Genomic DNA, 27,610 nt, shown 5'->3' with positions numbered 1-27,610 from the left:
GTCCACAGAGTTTTTTTTTTGCGGGAGGCTTGCTATTCAGCACGTTCTTGTGATAAAAGATCAACTGGGGTGGATTGAAAAACCCTTTTAAAGCTAGAATACCAGATTCTAGAAGAACTCCCGAGATGCCAGACTGTGCTAATGAGGCACATGCAGGCGTCCACAGTGTTTGCGCGGACGAATTGCAGAAACCCCTGTGCGATTTTGTGATTTCTTGTAAATCGGGCAAAAAAAGCTATTAAGGTTGCTTCTAAAGCTTTGCCAAAAAAATTGTAGAAGAACGGACTGTACACGTTTGGCCTAGAAGTTAGATTGTAGAAACCATCTTTTTTTAAATATTCCATAAAGTTTTACACTGGAAAACGTTTATGTTCTTTCGTATAGACATGGTTGCATTCCTTTTGTGTTGTATTTTATACATGTAGGCCGGGCAGCCCTATATATAATTTGATACATGCTACCTTAGTCTTAGTGGTTAAAAAAATGGTGACGTTGTAACATTTCGCTTGCTTAAGAATGACGTGTATGTATAATAAACACCCAGGAACCATTTTAGTTCTGTAGCTGTTATCTTTCTTGAACCATCAAATTATAGCCTTACATTAGATATAAATGACTATTTTCTTATTATTGTTTCCGGAAAAATTCTAAAGATCTAACAAACCAGCATTTTATAAGAATACAATTGTAATTTCAAAGCATAATAATATACAACTTTAATTCAGCATAATATGCACATGATTCGCTGTGCATTGATGATTGTGACATTGATTCTCACATGAATTAACAGTTTTCATTCTAGCAGTGCTTAAAAGTTAGACAACTAGTCATCATTGGGACGTAAAAAAGAACCCTGCTTGGAGGAAAATACGTAAGGCGAGAAAATAAGAAATATATCTACTGATTAAAGATGAGTGCAAACGATGCTAGCAGTATTTTTAAAGAAGCACTTGATCCTAGTCTTGAAGAAGTGTGAAATTTGTTCTACCGAAAGGAACATCCATTCGTGCCGTAAAATAAAGAACCATAACTTGCAAGCGATACATGTGATAAGGTGCACATTGTAAGTATGTTTTCAATGCATGTATTTCTAACAAAAAAGAAACTTAGATATAGTTAATTCCAATTCATTAGGTAGTATAATAATACATATAATAATAATTATAACAGTTTTGTACAAGATAAATCTAAAAAAAAAAAGACTTGTTTCATAAGATTAGAAAATAAAGTTTGAACATTTTGAAATGTGTATATGTTTCGAAAATATCTTGCAAGTAATTGCAGAGATATCTCTTCATCTAAACAAATTCCAAACATATTTGTGGTTTCTTCACCGCAACACGGCCCAACGATGAGAAATATTATATTTCAGACATTGCCTTATAAACGCAGGGTCGAATCAAAACTTTATTGTCTGCCTCATTTTTTTTTTTAATTTCACGGTCGGACAATTGTGTGTTTTTTATCAGCTGCCAATTACTGGCACACATACATAATTTACTATTCTTTGTATAGGAATGGGTCAATCGACCGATCCCAAAGCCACGCGCCCTATTCTATTTCGAACACCCCTGTCAAAAACAGGGCTTGACGGACAAAAAATTGCCGCCGCAGCCAGGATGTCAATAAAGTCGACTGACATTCGTGAACTTTGTTTGGCTCTAAAACACTTTCAAAGCGGGTCAAAGAAAACTGCTCTGCATTTTTTGTTGAAGGCTGTATCCATCGATTAGAATTGTCTGAGGAGGGATGTACGTAATTGCAGCGAGAGCGTGATGTTTTCGGTCAATGCTGAAGTGGTAGGTGCCGCATAGCAATAGCTTGTTGATGGGCATTCGACAAGCAGCCGATGCATGTATAAAACAGGGTACGTATATTTGTGATAGGGCTCCCACTGTTCTGGCTGCATGCACGAAAGCAGCATAATCTTCAATAAGTAAGAATTTGAATGCCCTTCTTTTACTTCCCCGCTCACCGTTAAATTAATCACTATCACACACCAGTACGGAGGAGGCGAAACTATACGCTAGCGGACGTTGCAGTTGCTATCAATGTCAATGTTCACGAGCTAGTGTTTTTATTTTCATTTGTTTGGTCCTGAGATGTGCTTACACGCATTTATCTAGTACCCATACGTCCCTTACTGGACTATGCCAGCCCGGTTTGGGGAGGCCTGCCCAAACACCTATAAAACCTACTCGAAATTGTACAAAACGATGTTGTAAAATTATTGATATCCCCGTAGACTCTATGCCTCCTCTGTCTTCAAGGCGGAACCAGGCCACCTTGCGCACACCAGAAAACGTGCTAGAGGATCTTCACAACCCTCTGATTGATTTTGTGTCCAAACCGTCGCAGATCAACTACAATCTGCGTCGGGCGCGTGAACAGGTCCTCCCCATACTAAATAAAACTAAGCGACATGAGTTATCTTTCATGCCGCGGACAATGAAGTTGCTGTATTTGAAGAATCCTTACATGTTGTTAGCTTCTATTCTATTATGTATGGATTTTATATTGATTGCTGTTTTTAACTCTAATGTTTACTGTTCCTAGTAAGAGCATTTTAACTGTAGTTTCAACATATTTAATGTGACTTGTACATTTGTTACATGCAGGTTGTTACCAATTAAACTGAAACAGAAATACTGAGCATACATGCAACCATGACAGTGAAGAGCCTGTCTCAGATATACGTAATCTGCTTTACCCGAGCCATGTCTGTCCTACTAGCGCTGTTTTTGACCGAGTTTTTTTTAATAGAACTAGGGGATCTTGGGGGTTCTATACGTTCGATGTTAGGTGTTAGACGGAATCGATGTTAGGTGTTAGACGGAATCGGTCTATTGCCGAATTGCCCTTTTTTCTAGCCCCATTGACCCAGAAATGTTGGAACATGCTAGAAATATTTTATAATGATTTATGTTCCAACAGTTAAGAACTAATACAAACAATCTGTTCAATGTTTTAAATCTCTTTACATTTAACCCTATCTAGACCGAACGTTTATTGAGATTCCTGGACTCCTACTGTTAGATTATCGTTATGAAGTAATGAGACATAACGATGACGTAATTGTTGAAGAGAATTCAAACTCTACAACTGGATACGAATTCGGAGATTTATTTCCGGACGTTTCGAGTGACATCCATCACTCTTCTTCAGCGTCACTAAAATGAACTAGCAGAACTAACCAGTCCTTATTTACAATACCTAGAAAAACCGGTTTTACATGGCAAATCACACAGTCATGCATAAGACGTATTGAAATGTAAAACAAGATCTGGAAGGTTCCTATGGTAAGACAACACCATAGGAACACTATTGTCCTTTGGGTGGGGGGAGGGTGGAGTCCCAGGTACCCGAGAGTTCTACGCGGAGTCCTCCCTTCCTGTTTAGGGTGGGGTTGTAGATCCTCTCGTAGATGGCCTCCCTGATTCCGCGTTCGTACCATCGTGGTTCACGATCCAGGACGTCCGTTGTCTCCAGTCTGAATGAGTGTCCCTTGTTATGTTTCATGTGATGGTAGATGGCTGATGATTACTTGATTACTGTAGCCCTGCAATGTTGGTCATATCTTGTCTTAAGAGGTTGGCTGGTCTCTCCAATGTAGGTGTCGCGGCACTGTGGATGTTCACACTTAAGTCTATAGATGACATCAGATTTGATGTGTTTGCGTACGCGGTCCTTGGGATGGACCAGCTTCTGTCTGAGGGTAGAGTAGGGTTTGAAGCTGGTGGCGATGTTGAAACCTTGAAGGATACGCCGGAGTTTTTCTGACACTCCTTGGATGTACGGAATAGTGGCATTCGCTGTTGTCTTCCTCTTCTGCATATGTTTCTGGCTCGAAGGTTTCTTGGATTCATCAGTCGGCTTGAGTGCTTTGTGAAAAGTCCATCGTTTGTAGCCACACTTGCTCAAGGCGTTCTCAAGGTGTTTGTGTTCGTTGGATTTGGCTTCCTCTGAAGTGATGATGGTGTCGGCTCGGTGAAACAGGGTTTTGATGACACCCAGTTTCTGTTCCAAGGGGTGATGGGACTGGAAGGCTAGGTACTGGTCGGTGTGGGTGGGCTTCCGGTATACATCCACATTGAGGTGCCCGTCTTCTTCCACGATGTCTTTGGAGTCCAGGAAGGGCAGAGTGTTTTTCTGACTCTCCTCTTGAGTGAACTTAATGTTCTCATCCACCTGGTTGATGTCTTCGAAGAACTTGTCCGCAGCAGTTTTCTTGATCCTGCACCAAGTGTCATCGACGTACCGGAACCAGTTGGCAGGAGGGTTGTCAGAAAAGCTGTTGAGGGCTTCCTTCTCAAACTTCTCCATGTACAGGTTGATGACTATCGGGGACACTGGTGACCCCATAGCGCAACCATGCAACTGTTGGTAGTACTGTCCGTTGTAGACGAAGTAAGTGCATCCCAGGAAGAGCTCCAAGAGTTCACAGATTTGTTTGGCAGAAAGGTTGGTTCTCTCTCCCAGGGTGGTGTCAGAGTCAAGGAAGTCCTTCACTACGGCTACCGCTCCCTTCGGAGGTATGGAGGTGAAGAGTGCGCACACGTCGTAGGATGTGATTATCTCGTCCTTCTCAACCCGAATGTCCTTTATCTTGTTGACAAAGTCCCCGCTGTTCGTGATGTGGTGTTCAGATTTGCCCACTAACGGCCCTATGATCTCAGCAAGGAACTTGGACAGTTCGTAGGTCGGAGATCCAGTGCTGGACACAATAGGGCGTAGTGGGATATCCTTCTTATGTATCTTGGGAAGTCCGTAGCAAGCTGGTGGTTGTTCCCCCGTTGGATGGATCTTCAGATAAGTCTTTCTGTCAATGACTTTCTTTTTCTCTTCCAAATCTTTCAGTACGGCTTTGATCTTAGTCTTAAATCTGTTTGTGGGGTCCTTCTTCAGAGGGAGGTAGGTGTTGCGGTCTGACAAAAGGTCCTGGACTTTCTTGTCGTATTGTTCTCTATCCAGTACTACTGTGCACCTGCCCTTGTCTGCCGGGAGGATTATGATGTCCTTGTTTGTAAGGTAGACGAGCACGTCGTATGGCTGATTCTGTCTCTGTGATTATGTCTATGGTCGGGATCCGTTGGGGTGTAACTGCAAAGTTAAGTCCCTTGGCAAGAAGCGACTTCTCTGGCTCTGATAGTGCCTGTTTGCTCAAGTTCTTCACCCACCTTTCTTCCGGCTTGTTTTGTGCCGTAGTCCCGGAGGTTCTCCAGTTCGGGTCGCCGTCTGCTCTGCTTCTGTCATTCTTCTGCAGCAGTCGGTCAAATTTGTTCTGCTGTCTGATCTTGACCTTGTTGTGTTGTTTGAGTTGACCGCGGGTTGTGAAATCTTCAACTTCTGCGTAGATGTTGTCTGGTAGTCGCTGTTTTAGTGAATTCTGGATGTCCTTTTGTTTTGCTTTCAGGCAGTCCAATTGGAAGTTGACCTGTCGCACTCTTTCGTTGAGCAACTTCTTTTCCGCGTTGTTGTTCCCCAACCAAAGGACAATATTGTTCCTATGGTGTTGTCTTACCATAGGAACCTTCCAGATCTTGTTTTACATTTCAATACGTCTTATGCATGACTGTGTGATTTGCCATGTAAAACCGGTTTTTCTAGGTATTGTAAATAAGGACTGGTTAGTTCTGCTAGTTCATTTTAGTGACGCTGAAGAAGAGTGATGGATGTCACTCGAAACGTCCGGAAATAAATCTCCGAATTCGTATCCAGTTGTAGAGTTTGAATTCTCTTTATACATTGGTTACCTGGATGTCTAACCTTCACAAACGACGTAATTGTCGGTTCGCTAAAACAACAGCGAATACTCGTAATATGTATAAATACACTAAGCAATAATTAGACAAAAAGTATCATATTGCCAAGATTTTTGCTATAAATGGTAATCGCACTGACGTCAGAATGACGTTTGTAACATCTCACTCTTGGGATTCGCTATCTTGGCCGGCCAATCATGACATTTTCGAAAATCATTTTTTTCAACTTAGAACCCAAAAACAATAAAAAGAGACTCTAAAATCTAGAATGATTTTTGTTGTTGTTAAAAACATACCACGCTGTTTGGTGGCCCATATCCTGTAACTATCGATAGCCTTGTCGCACCACGACGAAGCTTTACACAGTTCTAGTCGTACTTAAACCACATTGGATAAAGGTGACTTTAGTCTTTCTACTACTAGGTTTTGGACGAGAAAAAGACATTTAGGTTAAAAAAAGCTGTTTATTAAATGGGTTAACGCGCGCATGCGGTAACGCTGCCTTTTATCTTGGGTATTCCTACGAAATTCATTTATTTCGGTTAAAACTATGACGTTTCAAGATTTTCATGGTCAATCACTCTTGGTTTTCTACAGTTTGTACTTAGTTTGTAATCTAATGTATCTTTCATGATATGATATTCATTAAATATGATGACACCATCGATCAAAATCCAAGATAGTGGACCATGTCATTACTTAAGTAATTTTTTTTCTCTTCAATTAAAAATGTATATTCAAAATATTGAAGATTGCCGATCCAAGAAGGCGGAACTCAACTGCCATCTAAATGCATATAACGTCATTCTATGTCTTAGTTTTTGCACCAAGGCGGTTACCATATTGACAATAAAAGTCTTTGCAAACTGAAATATCAATATATGCCCTTTTTTAATACTTTCATGTATTACCTATTTAGACGGGTTCAGCCAATGAAATAAAATCAATGACATTATAATTACGTCATATCACGTTATAACGATACCGAAACTTCAGGTGTGAATGAGGTTTACATGTACATCACTCCCTGCAAATTTGGTGATCATACGCCATATGTGTGTGGGGGGGGGGGTGAGCTCCCCAGTCACGGGTATCCACCAAAAAGTCTAGTCTAGATAACGAAAGAAAATTGTAAAGAAAAAACACACGGATTATAATATTTCCTAATTAAATCGAGAAACAATGCTTACCATTTATGTCATGAATTTGATCTTCCTTTGATCCAGATACATTTCTTTTAAAAGTAGGGACCCTTTTGATATCGGCAGGTATTTTGAAAAGACTTAATGCTGAAATGATGATAAGTAAAATAAAAATTAAGATGAAATTGATGATTCCACCTATGTGAAAAGGGGTTTCTGTCTTCGATCCAGCGTGTTCTTTTGATGGATTCGGCATGTTTTGTAACGTAGCTGAAACAAAGTAATGAAGATAATTAGAAAACTTGGATGTAAATGTATCAAATAAAACATCATTGCTGATCAATTTTTGTAACCTTGTATTAACTTTGTGACCAGTCCTATTTTGAAAATTCAATTCTGAAGACGTAATACATCCTTAAAAGTCTAGAGATTTTGTGAATTCTATGCTTCCTCTTAACTTGTCAAATAGATAATTAAAAACTAGAGTCCCACGGCCTCATACATTCGCAATATAATATCAACGACTGATCCAAGCACCGAATTCTTACCATTTTTCGATATGCTATTATAAAGATATTTCTCATAAATCGTTTGAGATTAAGTATTCATTCCCTACTATAATTTTTTTTCCTGATAATTCCCTCTTTCCCATAGACATATACCACATGTTTGAATGTCCAGGTAAAAAGACATGCAACACTCAACCAACTGAATAGAGTTTGGAAATGAAATGGATTTATATAATTTCATCAAATACATACACATTAGATACTGTTTGCATAATAAGTATCTCACTATGTCAAACATTAGATTCACTTTAGCTCTACTGAAATATTAACCATGAATGAAAATAAAACCAGTATGGTATCATCATTATAGTTTTTCAATATTTGAAATATATTTCTCAGTGATAGATGCAACGTTTTTAAATTGATTTGAAGGTACGCAGCGGTTTTTAAGGATTTTTAAAATTTCATTAATTATACAAATTAGCTCATGTTTGGCAAAATATCATATTACCATTACAATCATTAGATTCATATTTACTATTGGCTTTTTTCATACAAAACATTAAAGATAAATAAAATGCCCAGCTAGTGGTGCAAGCTGTTGACCTATATTCTGCACACCAACTGTGAACCATTACAAGATACATATTTTGATGTAGCAGTGAGAGAGGTTTTCAGCAATAGTTTTTCGAAATGGGTAATGGTTTGAATATATGTGCATCTCAATATATTGATCATCACCTTAAGGTACCTATATAGCAAAGACAAGAAACATCCGTCAATTTGTACTTCAGTCATCCTCCTCAAAAGGCACAAACAAATAAGCCCACAGCAGTTTTAAGAGTCATTGCACAATAAAAGCAGGCAAAACCAGGCAGAGGTGGGAAGATGGGGGTCGGCTAAATCGGCTCATACTTTGTATGTGTAATAGGTATGTGGAACTATGAACAGCACTATAGTTAAAACCCTCCAGTTATTTTTCGTTATTGCGTTCTGGGACCCCCCTCCGAGACCCTCAAAAATCCAACAATTTATGGCTGAAAATTACTGAAATTACAATGACTACCCTGACAATTCTGATTAAGATACCATTATAAATTTTATATTTCCATATAGCTTGGGTTCCCTAGTTTTACCTAGCAAAAGTTAAGATGAAGCATTGAAATTAAGAGGGTGTACTAGGGGGTTACCAGAACCAATGAAAACAGAATTTTCATATCTTTGAATTTTAGTCATTTTTAAGGGGTATTATCTGCCCTGGGCAGTGGCTTTGGAGAATGATTTTACTGTAGAGAGGAGCATCTACTGATTCAAAAACAAGGGTCGTTTAATTGGGCCACCCGTAACGCGAGCGGTTAATGAGTGCTCTTTATGGGGATTTTTCGGGTTTCGGGCTATAATTCAGGTTGTGACGTCTCACTACGGGGTAAGTTATGGTAATTTTTCTGCCGCTGGGTGAAAACCTTGCATAATTATCATAGAAGGCTAGCAAAAATCAGAAATGTTGATTTGGGTTCTCCATGGGGTATATAAAGATACTTCATGAATTTGATGAAATAGAAAAAAATTACGTATTAATACAAGCAAATTGTGGTTGATTAACGTCACAGGTAAAATACTACTCGCTTGAAAACTATAGGATTAAATGTTTTCTTATGAATTATGCAAATAATCTGATCATTAACGATATGAATATATATTAAAATTGATCTTTCTAGACGGGGCTCTACAGGGATTCCTTGGGGATGGGGAGGGCATTCGCCTACCCCACCCCCTCCCCCTCCATATGGCTTTTGAACAGCATGGTGTATGATAACCAAATTTTAGGGTTGCCGTATAATTTAAGTACGGAATTGCTACATACACAACATGTTTAATAAAAGCATCGTCAAAACCAATTGACCAGAGCATATAATTAACAATTGATATTGAGTACTTCGTATGATTGAAATATGCTAAATAATCTATGTTTCGTTACTTTACAAACTTCTACAAGTAAAAACGGTATTTGAACAATCATCTCGTCTTTGTTTTGTTTCTTTCTCCATTTTTTTATAGGAATTTTATTGTGTTTTTTTTGGTCATTCTAGACCAAAATGTATATATTAGCCTCCTGCGCCCTGTATTTAAACCGAATGACCTGGGGTTTGGTGTAAATGTCAATTGAACAAATATTCAAAGGACCAGATTCATATTTTTCGTAACCATTCGTTTTGGGCTAATTTGTGATATTTTGCCATGTCTGATGCTTCCAATACAACATTTGGTGTTGGAAGTGACAGCCAATGGGAGCGCTATATTCCAAAATGCAAGGGCCTGATTGGCCAATTTCGTTGATCAATTTAGTTTACACTTCTGTCTGGGTGCACCAGGTATCCACACCAAATTTGGTATGGGACTGAATAGGATATGTGCACAAATGACCTTTGTCACACTTTCGTCATACATAGAACTATTTTTCTTACGTTTTGGCTATTTTCAGAACAGATATACACATCTTCAGTTCCTATGTCACTATCAAAGTACAATTATGTGAAATTTGGCAGGTGTCTAACTTGGGCATGTACTTAGGCCCTTGTGGAAATGTCTGGCATATCTGTATCTGTATAGACGGTATAACCGCCCTTCGGCATAACACACCAGCTTCGCAGGCACGCTGCGCGACAGCAGCTGGTTTATTACACTGAACGGCCTGTAACACCTAACTTTTGCACATCTGACTGCAACCGTTCTTTGAAGCTATTTAGTGAAGGTGTTCCTACAGCATCTGATGACAACGAGTTCCATTCTACCATGGTTCTCGGGAAATACGAATGTTTGAACACATCAATCCTTGGTTAATAACTCTGGTACTTAAAGGCATGACTATTTCTTGTCCTTTTCTGGCCTGGTATTAGATAATTATCAGTCGGCACATCCACAAGTTTGTTATTTTGTACATCATGTAAAGCCTGGATATTTTTCTTCTGTCTTCAATTGACTTGCACGGTAGATCTGTTTTCATTTTAGTGACACTAGCACCCCTGTCATAGTAGTTCGTGCAGAACCTGGCAGCTTAGTTCTGCACCATCTCCAGTTTATCCTTGTCTTTCTTTGTGTATGAGTCCCATACTGTTGCAGCATATTCAAGATTTGGTCTTACTAGAGACGTGTATGCAAGTGCTTTTACCTTTGCTGAGCATGCCCACAAATTACGTTTGATCACTCCCAACGTCTGTTTAGCCTTAGTTGTTACTTTGTTAATATGGGTACCCCACTTCAGTCCAGTTGTCAATGTAACACCTAGGTATGGGTGTCTTTTTGGGTATGGGTAAGGGCATATAGCCCTTTAAACTGGGACAGGTCGTTCTCTGGGAACAACCATAACCATAAACCAATGTAGATACTCCCTGCTGTCCTCTGCCAGGACTTTGAAAGCTGAATTGACCCTCAGACCACATAAACTAATTAAGAGCCATGGGGAGTCCAGCCATGTCTACAGCCAGAAAACAAAGGCCTTGCATCACCACACAAAACAGAAAGATATTTGCATATTACTGACCGTTTTAGTTTGAAAAATGGCATGGAGTTGTTTTCCACTAGTTTTAAAAAAACGTTGTCAAACCATGTAAAATGACCCAGAAAGTTACAGCAAGGCTAAATATTGCATACAGTAATTTCCTCAAGTTTAATTTTGACGTCAAAGATCAACTGATACAAAGCATTGACCAGATTTTCCATTATTTTGAATTCAATGCAATCTTGCTCTGTACTTGCCTGAGTTACAGATCTAGAAATGTCAATATCACTGATAAAAGCTAGTCGGTGTCTTGTTATCATATAAGAACTGCTGTCATCAATCTGTAAGACCAGAATTACTGCTACAGTTACCATCAGACCAAGGAGGTTTTATGAAACCTTGATCAGACTGTTTCCCTACAAGGCTGTTTCCCTACCAGGCTGGGCTTTACTTTATATTATGCCTGTTTAGAGGAAGCAGACTAAATCGATTTTTATGTGAAAAACAAAAACTTGTATCTATTCATTGTTTGTTTATTCATTCTAAAGTGTACTAAAGAGTAACTACTTGGTACTCTACTGTGTCTAAGTTGAAGCCCAGTCCCAGCACCCATGTGCACACCATGACAGTCAGTGGTGGACTGAGCCCAGACTGTTTACACTAGCCGAATTTATTGGTGGTTTTATAGTGGAACCTCCCTCTTTAAATGATTTTTTAATCAACCTTAACATTAATTGTAAACTAAAGTTAAATACTCTTGAAGAGTCCATTCAATTATTGGGGTGTCACATTTTTAGTTCATTTTTTGAAATGGAATATTAAACGAAAGTCCATTTTTTGAGTGGGAGTAGTGTTTGACTGGCCCATATTACACTGATGTGCCACTGAAAGAGTTCATTTTTTCATAGGGTTGACACGTTTAAGTTTAGACTGAGGTGATTATTCCAAAGTCCATTTCTTCAGTTGATATGTTTTTGGACTGGTCCACTTTACAGGGATGGACCACAGGGGGAGTCATCTTTGCACAGAGGGGCGTTTTTAGCTTCAATTTTTTTAGTGGTAATGTACAGGTCTATTTCATGGAGGTGCCGCTTGAGGAGTCTGTTCTCGCCCTGCTGGGGGACATTTTTTTCGAAATAAATTTTTGGACTAGGGTGATTATGCAAAATTCCACTTTGTTAAATGGATGTCGTTTTGGGTTGCACTTTTATGGGGTGACAAACAATACCATGATTATAAGAAAGGACGATAACAAAAACTTGTAAATGAAATGAAGAAAACTTCATGCTCATTAATTGAAAAAAGGACATGTGAATAAGGGAATTTTCGGCATTTTTTCGTCACCTGCATAAGTAGTCCTAGTGCTCAACCCAAAGCACTATCAAAACAAACTTTTATACGATATATGATGAAACGCATCTGATACCTTTTTCAATAAGCTCCGGGGATATAATCGACCAAATAATGTTTCGGAACTTTTTTGCCAAGTTTATATATCATTGGTTTATTCATTTCAATTCACTCACAATACAATACAATAAAATCGTACACTGCCATTCACTTCGCAGCCATATGTCGGCTGAATTATGTGAAAGCATTTTACAAACAGTGACAATAAAATCATTTACCTTTACCTTAATAAAATTATTCTAAAATTCTTTGCTAGACCAACTATATGGGGTTGTTTAAGAGGTGGGTAAGGTACGGTAATGTGCTTTTCGTATATCTTTCGGTGTGCGCTGGCAATCGGTCAAGTTTTGTTTGTTTTTTGTTTGTTTTTATGAAGATCCGACACTAGCGCACACACAAAAACACATACTAAAGTAGAAATAATTTCATATACAAAATTATCTAGGATAAACATACATTATTAACTGTATGTCTAACCTTAATAAACATTAACATCTAGTCGTTATAGAAATGCCACATGGGATGAATGATAACGAAGATAAGGTAATAATCAGGTTTTGTGTAACAATAATAGTTTTCAATGAAAGAAAGGTGCAGTAATGTATATTCACTATGAATCAATGCTATGCGAACTCACAAGAATTTCACTATTTTCTAAAAGAAGAACGTATCATAATTAATGAGAAGAAGCATATCAAATGCTTACCTTTTTCACTTTTAGGTAGGAAACATAAATCGTCATGTAGTAATAAGAAACGCTTGTGTTAATGTGAATGTAAACGTTTGCGTACTACACAGGAAGCTTATTGATATAAGAACCTTGCATGCAAAGGGCGGGGCATATGTATCCCTGGTCGCATCCAATCAGTGACATGACAGTGACAGCCAACAAATGCTATATCCAATGATTCATACTCACTGTTCATACTCACTGTTTAGTCTCATTGTTGTGTGAACTATTCCAAATGTTTTACACTTGTTTTGAATTGCAACCCGATTAGCAACGATCATATGCACCGATTGTCTTGTTAACAAACGTTAAAAGTCCATTTACTTTATGTTATTTCAAGGTAATCTAACTTATGCTACACTACCAAAAATGCTATTTCTTGTATTCTTTTTTTTTCTTACATACATACTTTTTTTCTTCATGCAAGCGCATTTTTCAGTACTCAAGAAAATATTTTGTCCACGAATTAAGCAATTTTTTTATCATTGAAAACATAATTTATCATTGAACTTTTGCTTGCAGTAAGATTATCTTTCTCATATGTTTCTTATTTTAACTTGGTTACTCCCGGCAGGTTATTCTTGTTGTAAGATTTTTTCTTTGATGCTGTGTTCTTGATGTAGACACTCGGATCTTATGTCACTCTTACACCAAGATTGCTTTTCTTTCCTCAAGACCAAAATTCTTGATACCTAAAACTGCTTTCTTATTTCGAAGTATAAGATTCTTACACCAATACTTCTTTTCTTGTTTCAAGAACAAAATTTTTTAATGCCAATAAATGTTTTCTTCCTTTAAGTTTTATGTTCTGATAACAAGAATGTATTGCTCTTCTCAAGACCTAGAACTGCTTTCTTATTTTCAAGATTTAGGTTCTCGATCTTGCACTAAGAATATACACTATTTATCTTCTTACATCAAGAATCCTTTTCTCGCTTCAAGAACAAAAATTGTTATCGCCTAAACATACTTTCTTATTTCTAGAGCTGATCTTCTTATGTGAATGATACTTTTCTTACCTCAAGAACATAATTCCTGCTGCCTAGAAAATGCTTTCTTACTTCTAAGATTGATCTTCTTACAATGAAAATAATTTTCTTACATCAAGAGCAAAGATTGTTTAGTGCCAAGAAAAGTTTTCTTACTTCTAAGATAAATCTTCTTACATCAAGAGCAGAATTCTTGCTACCAAGAAATGTTTGCCTACTTCTAAGATTTATAGCAAAGAAATGTTTGCTTACTTCTAAGATTAATCTTCTTGCACCAATAATACTTTTTTTTAATCAAGTGCACAATTCTTGCTACCAAGAAATTCATTCTTACTTCTAAGATTGATATTCTTAAACCAGAATATTTATCTTCTATCAAGAGCATAATTCTTGCTGCCAATAAAAGTTTAATTACATCCAATATTAATCTTCTTACACGAAGAATACTTACATCAAGAGCACAATTCTTGCTAGCTGCCAATATTTTTTCTTACTTTTAAGATTAATCTTCTTACACCAAAAGTACTTTTCTTACATCAAGAGCACAATCCTTGCTGTCATGTATTTAACATACCATATGATTTATAACGTATGATAAATTTCATGATATATAATCCTTTATCGTCTTGGAAGGTGGTATAGAGCAGCCTTATCTGACTTGGCAGTGTTGACAGATGATCATCTTCGACTATGGAAACGAAACCCTTCAAGCCCATTTCTGTTGATATTGGCATTCCCATTGGCATTCAAATGATCTTCCAACATCTGGGGTAAATTTTTCAGAGTTGAGCTAACTAACTTCCAGCTTCTAGATGTGAAAGTTCATATTATTCACAAAACACATCATATGTGTACATATTTTTAACCTATCATTGTTATATGCCTTCCTGAACCAATTTGTTTAAAATAGTCCACCCCTCAGCGGTGGAATATAATCTTCCAATGTGTGCGGATGTGTAGCCTCATCCTAGCCAGGGAACAACCATTGGAAATTATAAGAGTTCAATTAAGAAGTTCAAAGTATTACTTGTTTTTCTTGAAGTATTATCAAGAAAAACAAGAATTGTACGGTGGCCCACAGGAACACCGCATTTTTATTTTATATCTGTGTTTATTTTGCATTTTTTTTTTGGTTTGCAAATTTTTTTTTGGGGGGGGTTGCATTTTTTTTTTTGCTGGGCATATAATGTACCCTCCCGGACAACGCACCGTCAAAGGTAGTGTGGTGGGTGGACGTGTATCTGGCCGCGTACACCGACTGAGGACTCGTAAGTTATCTAGATATATCTACAGTTGTATATATATCTCATAGAAATGCATTGTCACACTCTAATTTCAACTTGTTCAGTACCCTCCCAGGGACAACGCACCGTCCCCAGGTCAAAGGTCGTGTCCAGGCCGGGGTGCACGGCCTGGGGGACGTGCCTCCGCGTGCACAGACTGATCGACCGAATCGTAAGCATTTTGGTACATTCTCACACCCCAGATGTAATTTGTTCTATATAATTGTCAGCTCCAAAATTGTGGGATTTTATCAGATTTAGAACCTGATGTTTTTGCTGTGCCTCCTTGAAATGGCAAACGGCCGTGTTGAGGGTGGGGAGGGGGGCGATGACTTCTTCGAAGTTTAGAGTAGATTATATACACTTAATGTTACTAGTTACTTGGTACGTATTATGATGGTCTCTTTGATGCTTGAGTATAATAATACTCCAGTATGTCTCTCTTTGTTGTTGTTGTTGTCTTTGCCATGACCATATATACTACATTTTACCTACATCTCAGTGTTCTATTCATGTCAAAAGCTGAGCTATATTACACTTATTGTGTGTTTACACTATTGCTTCTGCTTCAATATACCCCTATGCTGTAGGTTGGTGAATATTAACTTCCTTGCATAATTATCGTCCAATCATACTAAGCATCACACAAGCTATCTACATACCAAAAATCATGACCATCCATAAAGGCCTTCTTGTTATAGTATTTCCTCATTAATTATGCAAATGAGGTCTTCATTTGCATAGTTCATATCAATTAATATTTCTCTCTTCCTAAGTTACATATGTCACATGTTTCAGAGTCCTATAATGAAATTTGGCGGATGTATAAACTTTCCTCATTAATTATGCAAGTTAGATACTGATTTGCATAAAAAGTATCTAATCATGTACATCATCACTCAAGCTATCTACTTACCAAAAATTATTACCATTCATCAAGCCCTTCTTGAGTTATTCCCTTTCAAAGTCAGACGCAAAACCTCCTCCTGCAGTTAAAAAAAGCCGCTAGGGGGCCCGAACCCATACCACTTACTCTCCGTCCAAAGATCTATCTACCACTCAAAAATCAGTTCCATAGCATGTCCAAAACACGAGATATCAAAACAGAAAGTTCCGCTGCAGTGCCGTAAGAAGCCGCTAGGGGGCCCAAAATCTAATCGTTTTTAGGTCTCATCAAAACCTACCAACATACCAAATACTAAAACAATCCATCCAGGCATTCTTGAGTTATCCTGGTCCACTACAGACACACACACACACACACACCCACAAACGCTACCCTCTGCATATAAACCTTCTTGACGAAGGTAACTAACCACTTTGAAACGATGATGTGGTAAAATCATTTTCTCTGTTACTGTATTCGCAGGAATGACAAGTTGAAACCGTATGGATTTTGTCTCCATGGCTGCATCGATGGGTAATGTACACACTATAGGTTATTTACTGCTTGATATAATTTTTGTCAGGTATTTGACACCTGGTTTCCATTCTTATCACAGGCGACCATTCTCTAAACATGGTAATGTCAGAGACTTTAGAGACCAACCATATATCATTCTGTCTTGCACTTGAACATAATCTGTATATCATTGAGCTGTACAACCAATCTAGATATGTGGTGTAGCACACTTGCATGCATAAGGTTGACCTTGCTTGTTTCTTGACCTCCAGCACATTAAATTCGCTGTTTGACTAACCTATGTGTATTGGTTTCACCGTTAGACTGAGTGGTAATTTGCAGCACTTAACGTTAACATGTCTTAGACATGATAGTCAAATGAAACTTTTATCATAATGACACTTGTCTTTTACATTGTAGTTATAATAGACGTTGCATGTGGCTACATGTTGGCACAACAAATAAGGATGCTGCAGTAGTGGCCACACTCTACCTGAACACAGTCAACCAGCTAGAAGGTACATTGACATAGTGTCAGTAGTTAAGACTTGAGTAGTCATATGTTCTACTGTCCATTATTGGCTGTCCGTCCACTCCGTGTCACATGTACATGCGATTAGCCTACGGGCAGGAATTTGCCATAACTTTTCATTGATTGTCAGAATGATATTTGGAAATAGCTTATATAAGTCATACAGACATACAGCCTATTCAGTGGTCACTATATTGGATATGTGGCACATTAAACACTATTTCAGTGTCAAACATTACCAAGAGCTTGAAATTAATTTTGGGGATAAGGTGCACTGGTGCACCTGACTTGAAGATTTTGTTTCAAAAAAAATATTTCAGATGTACAGCATATAGACTATAGTTGTCAGCAAAACCATATTACTAGTATTACAAAATGCCTCTCTTATCATGATCAGCTTGAGCATAGCTCTTATCAACTTAGATATCTTAAACAAATGTTTTATATTTTTCGGTCTGTATGCTAGTGTATAAAAGTGACTTAACAGTTTACATAGTATAGGTAAATATTTAGGTGCACTGGTGCACCCACATTTAAACAATTACTAGTAGGTACATAGTAGCCATGGCTCCAATTTTGGTTCACTTGCACCTTCTATTTCGAACCATTATCTGAAGATAAAGGACACTTATTTCTAATCTCTAATCTCTCTTATTTCTAATTTCATCAGCTGATGAACCCTCCCTGGCTGACTGGACCCTCTCTGGCTAGCATACTACGATTTTCGCGCCCGGCGTGGATCTGCTTGGAGATTACATAATCAGGTGCATTACTTTGATTACATTTCATTGTGCAGTGTAAGGCCCTATTTATTAAGGTTCCTATCAGTTAGTGTGCCTCTGAGGCCTGTCTGTATTTCCATTTCCTTGATGTTCCTCGCAAGCAAGGTACAGATGCATCTTACAGCTTTATCATTATTGTGGTATAGCATCATACCATACCGGTAGCTAACAGTGCCAAAAAAGAGGCTTGGATTCCTTCTGAAGATACAAAATGTATCAAACATTTACAAAATCAAACCATTTTATGCTTTATTACATTACTGCACTAATAAACAGATACTGTACTTGGGTAAAATACATGTTAATGGTGTGTTTTGTTTATCATTATAGCGCATTGAAGCCTTCTGGTCTCACCTGAGGCCCACAGTGGTGTGGTGGATTGGGGTTTTCCAGGTAAAGACGCTCATGGAACTGAACAAAATTGAACATCTTAGTTTTCTTATTAAGAGAAAGTATAGATTCTTCTAAATTTGTAGGTGTGATACAATAAGAGTAACATAAATAGAACAAGAGTTGGTAGACCTCAAATCTCCATGAAATATATATTATGCAAATTAGGCCCACAGTTATATAATCTATATTCAACTATGTTCATTGTCACATAACTTCCAAATGCCATAAGTATGAAATTCCAGTTACTGTATCTACCAGTGTTTTCTCATTAGTTATGCAAATTGGGTCTTCATTTGCATGACTTTTATTTGTCTATGTCCCTTTATTTCTCAGTTACATATGTTGCATTTTTGAACTGTCCTACCAGTGAACAGAGTGGATTTATAAAATGTCTTCATTAATTATGCAAATTAGATTCTGATTTGCATTATTGCCATTTCATTATATCAAGTAACACTTAAGCTATCCACATATCAAAAAGAAGTATAAAGTTTTGGTTGTATATCCCTCTGTGGTTTGACAACCAGCTGTCGAGCCCCTAGGGAAGTGACCCATTTTCGCTATAACAGGTGTCCCACAACTTGCAATGGACAACACTGCAAATATAGATTTTCCTCATTACTTTTGCAAATCAAGTCCAATTTGCATAATTTGCAATTCATTGTGTACATCTGTCTAAGCTACCTGCATAATAAATGATTTGAAAATCTGTTGCTCCTTTCTTCAGTTATTCTCCTTAAAAGGTTTTGACAGATATGCCATTGTTGTTCCGGTGACACATATCAGGAGGCCCAAAATCGACCTTGACCTTTCTCCTCCCAACACCTACCCACATACCAAATATCATTACAATCCATATAGACGTTCTTCAGTTATGCTGACTTTAAGCATCCGAAGGCACAAACATACACACACGCAAACACACACGCAAACACGCAAAACAATATCACCATGAGGAAGTCTTTTTTCATGGAGAAAATGATATTAATACAATCTGTACAGTTACTAACTTCATTTCTCTTTCTTTTATTAATGATATTGCGGTCCATTATCTGTATGTGTTTGGTGAATCATCAAAATTTTTCACGATGATGAGAGTATGACCTACAATTATATGTGGGATTTAGTCTCTTTTTAAACCGAGACTATTGTAACAGTGGTTTACTTTTTAGGAAATGGCAGCTCATGGAGACCTTGAAGTAGGGAACTTTCTACACAAGTAAGTGATTTATGGTATAGTGTGATACATATTCCACCCACCTTGTGTTTTTGATCCAAATTTACTGTGGCATACTAAATGCTACTTTGAGAAACCCCTGCCTCTTAAACTTTAAGTGTACATGGCTTTGCATGTTACTTTGTTTTGCTATGATATGGCAGGAGCCTTGACATGTTATTTCGTTCATAATTGTTAGTACCATATTTAGATATTTAGTACTAACATACTATGATCAGATATTTCTCAAGTACAATACAATATAATTTATTTTTTTATTTTACAAAAATTGAAAAGCAGAAGTTGCAAGAATAGTAGTTATGACTGTTTTTCATATACATTTGTACTATTGTATTATACAAAAGTTTCATAACGATGACCTTTGCTTTACTTGACTCTTTGAATGTACAGAGGAATCCTACGTTTCTGCTTTATGCCGATCATCAGACAACAACTCCTGGAGTTCATGGATGACTGGAATGACAGAAGAATCCGTCCGCATCGAGGGGCAACAGTTCCAGGTGGACGACCAAACGTGTTGTTCTTCCCGCCAGAGCGAACAGGTATACACAAGCAAAAATATAGAACTCTGGAAATGTCATCTGTACCAAAGGCCCGGCTTACACGTGCATTTTCCAAGTACACTTAGAGCACACTCAGCCTAAGTCCTGTGTAAACAGAAATCTGTCATTTTTGACTGTGTAAACACAGCAATCTGGGTATTCAAGTCCCCTTTTCCCAGACAAGACTTGATCACGGTCGAGACCATGCTCAAGTCGCCCAGCAGGGGGGCAAGACAGACACTTCTATTTAAAAGCATGATCACACAACTACAATTTTTGTTCCTCAAGCTACTGATGAGCTGCAGTACTTTTTGTTTGCCCCCAGTTCCCCTGAAGGTAATTGGCCTCGCATGATTGGTAAAGTAATGTCTTAGATGAAGATATGTTTGTTAATTCTATATGTCTTCTAAATGTCCATGTACCAATCATAGCTGTTTGGCGACACAATGTGTATTTGTTGCAGACTGTGTACCATGTATTCATTTTCTGTTCTCTTTGAACGTGACAGGTGGAGATAACTTCCTGAACCACCTGTCCCAGCATGACAGACAGCAGGCACAACATTATTGCAAACCTCCAGGCAATGATGTGGGGAATGAGCCCCTCAACAGGTATCTGGAAGAGATGATGGCGAACATGCAGCGGCGGGTACCAGACACTTGGCAGGAGGCTGCATAGTTGTATATAGACCTTGTACATATTGCAAGTGACCCTTAGATAAAATTGGCTAATAGTCAATTTTATCTAAGGGTCAGTACAAGAGGGGTTATCAGAAATACATGTATATTGTATATACATGTATCTCTGATAACCCCTCTTGTACTAACGACTGAGAATTAGGATTGTAACAGTAGCTGCAATTCTTGTTGCATTGAAACTTTGCTGGCACTTAGGCCACACCAATTTAACACATTGTTTCTTGGGTCACCTGTTTACTTTGTTGTTTATTAACTATTTGATAAAAAAATATTTTGCTTCAGAACTTTTGGCAACGTCCATTGAAGAAAGTCTTGTCTTCCTAGTTGTTACTGTTCTTTCACTTTTGAATGCAATGATTTGATTGAAACTTCAAATTTCGCTGTCTTCATCCTAACACAAAAAGGTTGGAGCCTACATGTTGTTGGGACTACCAAACTTTCAGCATATTGCCCTTTTTCTTGTCAATGACCTCATAATTGCTGCTGCAGACACCTGAGCCTTTAGTCTCAAGACTCTAACAGTCAGTCAACATTGTAAAGAGGGAAGATTTTGTAAATTAGAAACATGTACAGTCAGCAATATTGTAATCATGAAGGCTTTGTTGGTGTATTACTTCGTAACATTTCTTGCCAGTCGCTCATGGTACAACTCAATTCATTGCATGTTTTAAATTCACTGCATGTGGTATTTCTTTGCCACAAGCCTAAGTGTGGAATGATAGAAGAAAACCAGGACATGGTGTATCAGCTGATTGTACGAATGTAGGTTATTTCTTACCAGAGTGTTCATGTACACTATTCCCTTAGAACCTACTTATACCATTAATAAACTAATAACTAACACCAGCAATTATGGTATGCTACACCGAGCAAAACACCACTCCTAAGTAGCCAGCAAGGAGAAAGGACAGAAAGGAAAGGATTGTTGTGTATTAGTATGTCAATAATAGGGATTGGTGAAAACAAACCCTAGCAGTGTTTATAGTACAAAGAATTAATATTTTCATTGGCTCTTCAGAATTTAATTACGTGTACTACATAAGGTATGTCGTAAGAAAACTACCACGCACTATGTTGCCTGATGGAACCACTGTATTAATGCAGCCTGCCCTAACTGTCTACATTGTCAAATTTGAATTATATTTTATTATTGATTTATGTCTTGTGTCTAGCAGAACGGCTGCACCATACATGTAAATTAGGTGTTAGTTGACCTTTTTATTTTGACAGCTGCACTAAACATGTTGGATCATACTAATGACACTACAGAAACAATAAATGATTGCCGAAGACATGTGCTGTTTGGAGTCTTGATGTTTTTATGTTCATTGCTTGTAGGAAACATGATATTTTGTTGAGGCTATGCAACATCCTAATTCCACGGTGCTAATTCAAAGGAGGGGGGCAGGTTGTGTTGAAGGGGAGAATCTTAAATCATAATTTTTTTTTCCTTCTAAGTTATACAGTAGTTTACATCAAAATAAGGCTCGAAAAGAGGCGAAACAAAATTTTTCCCCTCAAGTGCTAGAAATATTGTCTGGGAGTATGAATCTAGACGCACTGCTGTGGTTTTTCACGCCTTGCTAATTGGGTACTCCAAGTGCAGTTTATTTACACGATGCCAAGTTGGCCTTCTGTACCTGACCTCTACACAGTTCAGAACCCTGGCTAGCTCGCTTTAACAGTCTAATAAGAAAACATGACCACATAGACGTGCTGCATAACACTATATACAATGACCATATTGAACCTTTAATATTCATAATAAGCTCAAATCAGCCTGCAGGCTACTTTTCCTTGAGCAAACACGCCATGCTCAAAGTGTCAAGGATATCAATTAACTATGGCTGACTGGTACCGGTGTGACGAGCCTGGGTGTGTGGATATTATCTTTGGGTGGCTGGAATCTCTTCAGGGCTGAAGGAGCTCTCCACCCCTCAATTATAGCTCGCCATGAGTTTTGCCAGGACTTATCTCTCGCCAACCTAAGATAAAAGCATAAAAAAGTATACTCATCATTAATGTCAATCGGTCCTAAATTCACACGAAGAAAGCAGCAAAGTCTTACCCAAAAACCCAACGCCCCCCTCCCCAATGAGAGAACAGATGATGACCGTTTACCATAAGATTTACAGCAAAACATCACGTTATGATAATTTCCCAACGTTCTGGAGCTCATAATTATACGGACAAGTTGAATTTGGAGTGTGATAATGCAATTCTATGAGATATATTGAAGAACTTCCGATTCATCAGTCGGTATATGCCGCCAGAAACGTCCACACGTCACACGGCCTTTGACCTGGGGACGGTGCGTTGTCGGGGAGGGTACGGAACAAGTTGAATTTGGAGTGTGATAATGCAATTCTATGAGATATATTAAATAACTTACAATTCATCAGTCGGTATATGCCGCCAGACACGTCCACACGTCACACTACCTTCGACGGTGCGTTGTCGGGGAGGGTACATTATATGCCAAGCAAAAAAATACAAACCACAAAAAAAAAAAAAATTTGCAAACCAAAAAAAAAAGCAAAATAAACCCAGATATAAAATAAAAATGCGGTGTTCCTGTGGGCCACCGTAGAATTGCCTTCCCCAAAGTTTTTTGATATGAAAAACAAGAACATTTAAGAACATATTTCTAGTTATGACTCGAACTTTATCTTCTGGGTTTAAACATCTTTAAAAATTCTTGTTTTTCTAAGCAGCATACCTCAAGAATACCTCAATAAAAGTAAATTCTTCTATTTTTTTAAACATCCCGATAAAAGCAAGTATTTCTTTCCCAACATTTCTTGATACGAAAATCAAGAACATTCAAGAATAATAATCTAGTCGTTTTCCTAATCTGGATTTTTTTCTTACTACCAGGAAAAGAAGATAGGAAAGAGAAAAATTATTGCAATTTCTTATACGTGGCAAGAAGTTAATTCTTGATACAAGAAAAAAAAATTGGTTAGTGTATTATTTGCACATTTAGATGATGTATGCATGATAATATTAACGTACATAAGGTGCTTAAGAAATACCATTTACATTTTGAGTGTAACCTTTTTTGTATAGATTAGTGAGAAGTTATAATGGTTGAATTACTCCAAAAATACATTTTTTTATTTTTACTGGTTTTTGAAAAAAAAAACAATAAGCGAACCATCCAGCAAGGACCTATGTATGATAATACTAACAGGAGTTCGTTTCAAACCTGTACGAACACCGGTTGATGATGATGATAACATAAATTTCACCCAACAGAAATCTCTCAGAAATCTCTCAGAAATCTATCTATACATATAGATATAGATATATGTAGATAGATAGATAGATTGATAGATAGACAGATAGATAGAACCCTATCTATCTATATATCTATATCTATCTATCTATCTATCTATATATCTATCTATCTATTTATCTATCTCTATCTATCTATCTATCTATCTATCTATCTTTCAATCTATCTATCCATCTATCTATCTATATATCTATCTATCTATGTAGATATATTGATATCTATCTATATCTATCTATCTATATCTATCTATATCTATCTATCTATATATATATATGTTTATATATAGATATATAGATAGATAGATAGATAGAGATAGGTAGATAGATAGATAGATAGATAGATAGATAGATAGATAGATAGATAGAAATAGATAGATAGATAGATAGATAGATAGATAGATAGATAGATAGATGGTCCGCCCGTCACTTGAATGTGGTCTTAAAATTATCGAATTTTTTTACAAGTGCTATGGGTTATGTGTTATAGGATGTAGTAAACAAAAGGCAATGATGAATACTTTCAGTATTCCTGAGGTAAAAACGAGCTAAAGTTTAACGAGCACCATTACTGTGATTTGGACTGCAATCTAGGCTACGACGCCATATGTGAGGCAATGAACCACTTGCTATTATAGGATATCTGATTTGATTTATCCACCTACTTTGTATAATATGATTCGTTGTCGGTGCTTTGTTACTGTAAGACAGTAAGGTAGGGCGATACATAAGTCTTCGTTGGTAAACTTTGTACTTGTGGGCCTTCGTAGTTTTTAGGACACGCCCCGGACAGATTCTCACGCCGGACCATATTTAATAGAACACCGGCATTGGCCTTTTTTTGCGGAAGTTATACTCTAAAGTGTGCTGTTGTCCGCTGGGGTCCAAACGGAACCGAGATGATTTCGCATTGTTTATTACGTAATTTGAAAGAAATTCCTCATAACTTCCAAACGATACAATTTATCCTCACCAAATTTGCAGGGAGTGATGTTCACGTAGATTGTTAAAATTTCTGTAAATTTGGTGACGTAATGACGTAATATGACGTAATTATGATGTCATCGATGACGGCTAGTGAAATTGCACCTGTGTTGACCAATATTTTCCAACATTCCTTGGACACAGGAGAAATTCCCAAAGACTGGAGAGATGCAAACATATGCGCCATTTTTAAAAAGGGAGATAGAGCGGTCCCAAGTAACTACAGACCTGTTTCACTGACCTGTATATGCAGCAAATTGCTTGAACACATTATTCACAGCCATGTCATGAAGCACCTTGAGAGTCACAGTATATTGACGGATTATCAGCATAGATTCAGAGCCAAGCGATCCACAGAAACACAGCTGATACTAACAGCTCACGACATAGCTGGTGCACTCAACAATAAACGACAGGTGGATTTAGCAATACTCGACTTCACCAAAGCCTTTGACAAAGTCCCCCATAATAGACTTATTTCAAAACTGGAGTACTATGGAATTCAAGGCACTACACTGAATTGGCTGAAGGCTTTCCTGACCAACAGGGAGCAGACGGTAGTGGTTGAAGGGAAGGCCTCAGCCCCGGTTAGAGTAGCGTCGGGAGTTCCACAAGGAACCGTCCTGGGACCATTGCTCTTCCTTTTTTACATAAACGATTTGCCAGATCAGCTTGATTCAAATGTGAGGTTATTCGCCGATGACTGTCTGTTATATGTAGAACTGTCCACACATAATGATTCACAACTTCTGCAAAAAGATCTGAACGCACTTGAGGAATGGCAAAGCAAATGGCTCATGCAGTTTAATTCCCAAAAATGCTACAATATGCACATAACAAGCAAAAGGACCCCACATGTAACTAGCTACCAGTTTTGTGGTAAGACTTTAGCAACAACAACAAAAAACACCCATACCTGGGTGTTACATTAACAACCGACCTAAAGTGGGGTGCCCATGTCAACAACATAACAAACAAGGCTAAACAGACGTTGGGAGTGATCAAACGTAATTTATGGGCATGCCCATTGAAGGTAAAATCACTTGCGTACACATCACTAGTAAGACCTAACCTAGAATACGCCGCAACAGTATGAGATCCATATACTAAGAAACACAAAGATAAACTGGAGAGGGTACAGAACCAAGCAGCCAGATTCTTCACGAACAACTACGTCAGGGGTGCTAGTGTCACCAAAATGAAAACAGATCTGCAGTGGATGTCACTCGAGGAGAGAAAGAAAATGTCTAGACTTTTAAACCTAGGATTGATGTGTTTAAAAATTCGTATTTTCCTAGAACGATCGTAGAGTGGAACTCGTTACAACCAAGTACAGTGGAAGCATCCTCATTAGATAGCTTTAAACAATGCATGCAGTTAGATATGCGAAGGTTAGACGTGACAGGTCGTTCGGTATAATATAACCAGCTGCTGCCGCGCCGCGTGCCAGCGAAGCTGGTGTGTTACGCCGAATGGTGGTTATACCGGCTATATAGATACAGATACAGATTTTATAGGCTAAATAGGGAAGTCTCGTAAGATCGAAAGGTATAAAACAAAATAGAGTTAAGTATTGATTTTAAGGTATGCCAAGGCACACGACGTCAATGGCGAGTACAATGACGTGAAAGAATGACGTCATGTTTTGTTAGCGATCCCTGTGATCTGCCATCTTGGATCGGCCATTTTGAAATGGTTAAAATACACATTTTCCATTATGACCTCACATCACAAAAGAAAGAGGCTGGAAACGTTAATCTGAATGTTTCTGGTTAAGAAAATACCAGGAAGTGACGAATTTGAAGGCAAAAAGCCTGTTTATAACTAAAATAATAATCAACTTGTCCGCCATCCTGGATTTTGAGCGATTATGTCATAAATTATGAATAATAAATCATGAAAGCCACATCTAATTACAGATGATGTTATAAATGTTGGAAAACTAATGTGGTTGAGCAAGAAAACCTGAGAAATATATTTTTTTTTAAATTAGTGACTTTTTGTATAAAATGCCTGTCAGAAACACGTTGCCATGACAACAGGAAACATGATAAACTTGACCTATTATCATGGAACCGTTGCCAACTAAATTTCAGGAAAAGTCACAAAGTTTTGTAGTCCTACTATACGTCGTTTGGCAGTTATACGATGTCAAAGTTGGCGCGGGCACTTTTTTGCCCCACATTCTAGATTGGGGTAAAGGAGAATGCGGGTTCTCCTCATTTTCTGCATAATTATGAAAATGAGCATTAATCATCAACACCAAAACTTTTCAAAATATTCTCCATAGATTATTGAAACAGGATATGCACAATAACTACAATAAGATCCCCCAGAAATATATTTAGGGGCAAAGCAAAATGGGGTCCGTTTGGACCCCATACGGCCAGATTCGTCGCAAAAATATGTCGGTCGGATGAGG

The 27,610-nt window shown here is 37.8% G+C and overlaps 2 protein-coding genes and 1 long non-coding RNA gene across 9 annotated transcripts in view; 1 reads left to right on the top strand and 2 right to left on the bottom strand.

The window, feature by feature from the left end:
• The window catches only part of LOC136435833 (carbohydrate sulfotransferase 10-like), a 51,973-nt gene extending 37,162 nt beyond the window's left edge, over positions 1-14,811 (bottom strand). For 4 of the 6 annotated variants that reach the window (XR_010755958.1, XR_010755961.1, XR_010755962.1 and 1 more), the window contains exons 1-2: positions 13,029-14,811; positions 6,953-7,174 (exon numbers count right to left, since the gene is read on the bottom strand). Coding sequence is in view for 1 of the 6 variants with exons in the window: in XM_066429545.1 (XP_066285642.1) it covers positions 7,103-7,160 (58 nt within the window). In the remaining 5 variants the exon portion in view is untranslated. The remainder of the gene's footprint in view (positions 1-6,952; positions 7,175-13,028) is intronic. The other 2 variants (XM_066429545.1, XR_010755960.1) reach the window with 2 other exon arrangements.
• Positions 14,812-14,986: 175 nt separating this feature from the next.
• On the top strand, positions 14,987-22,204 carry LOC136435834 (uncharacterized). Of its 2 annotated transcripts, XR_010755963.1 has the most exons (9): positions 14,987-15,309; positions 15,390-15,496; positions 16,694-16,744; positions 17,147-17,244; positions 17,929-18,022; positions 18,371-18,433; positions 19,606-19,652; positions 20,061-20,212; positions 20,721-22,204. XR_010755963.1 is itself a non-coding variant. In XM_066429547.1 (8 exons), exons 6-8 carry the CDS (start codon positions 19,609-19,611, stop codon positions 20,888-20,890), a joined length of 366 nt encoding a protein of 121 aa, XP_066285644.1. In that variant the 5' UTR covers positions 15,218-15,496; positions 16,694-16,744; positions 17,147-17,244; positions 17,929-18,022; positions 18,371-18,433; positions 19,606-19,608; the 3' UTR covers positions 20,891-22,204. The 2 variants fall into 2 exon arrangements, 1 of the variants encoding a protein (XP_066285644.1); XM_066429547.1 differs by having other exon boundaries at positions 15,218-15,496.
• Positions 21,491-24,286, bottom strand: LOC136435836 (uncharacterized). The gene is made up of 2 exons (XR_010755965.1): positions 23,032-24,286; positions 21,491-22,895 (listed from the first exon to the last, which is right to left on the bottom strand). It is a non-coding gene; the product is annotated as an uncharacterized lncRNA (long non-coding RNA).
• Positions 24,287-27,610: the final 3,324 nt, after the last annotated feature.

Source organism: Branchiostoma lanceolatum, chromosome 5, assembly GCF_035083965.1.
Source record: "Branchiostoma lanceolatum isolate klBraLanc5 chromosome 5, klBraLanc5.hap2, whole genome shotgun sequence".
NCBI classification, from domain to species: domain Eukaryota; kingdom Metazoa; phylum Chordata; class Leptocardii; order Amphioxiformes; family Branchiostomatidae; genus Branchiostoma; species Branchiostoma lanceolatum.
Note: the sequence above shows the minus strand (reverse complement) of the source record. Positions and strands in the feature narration are given on the sequence as shown.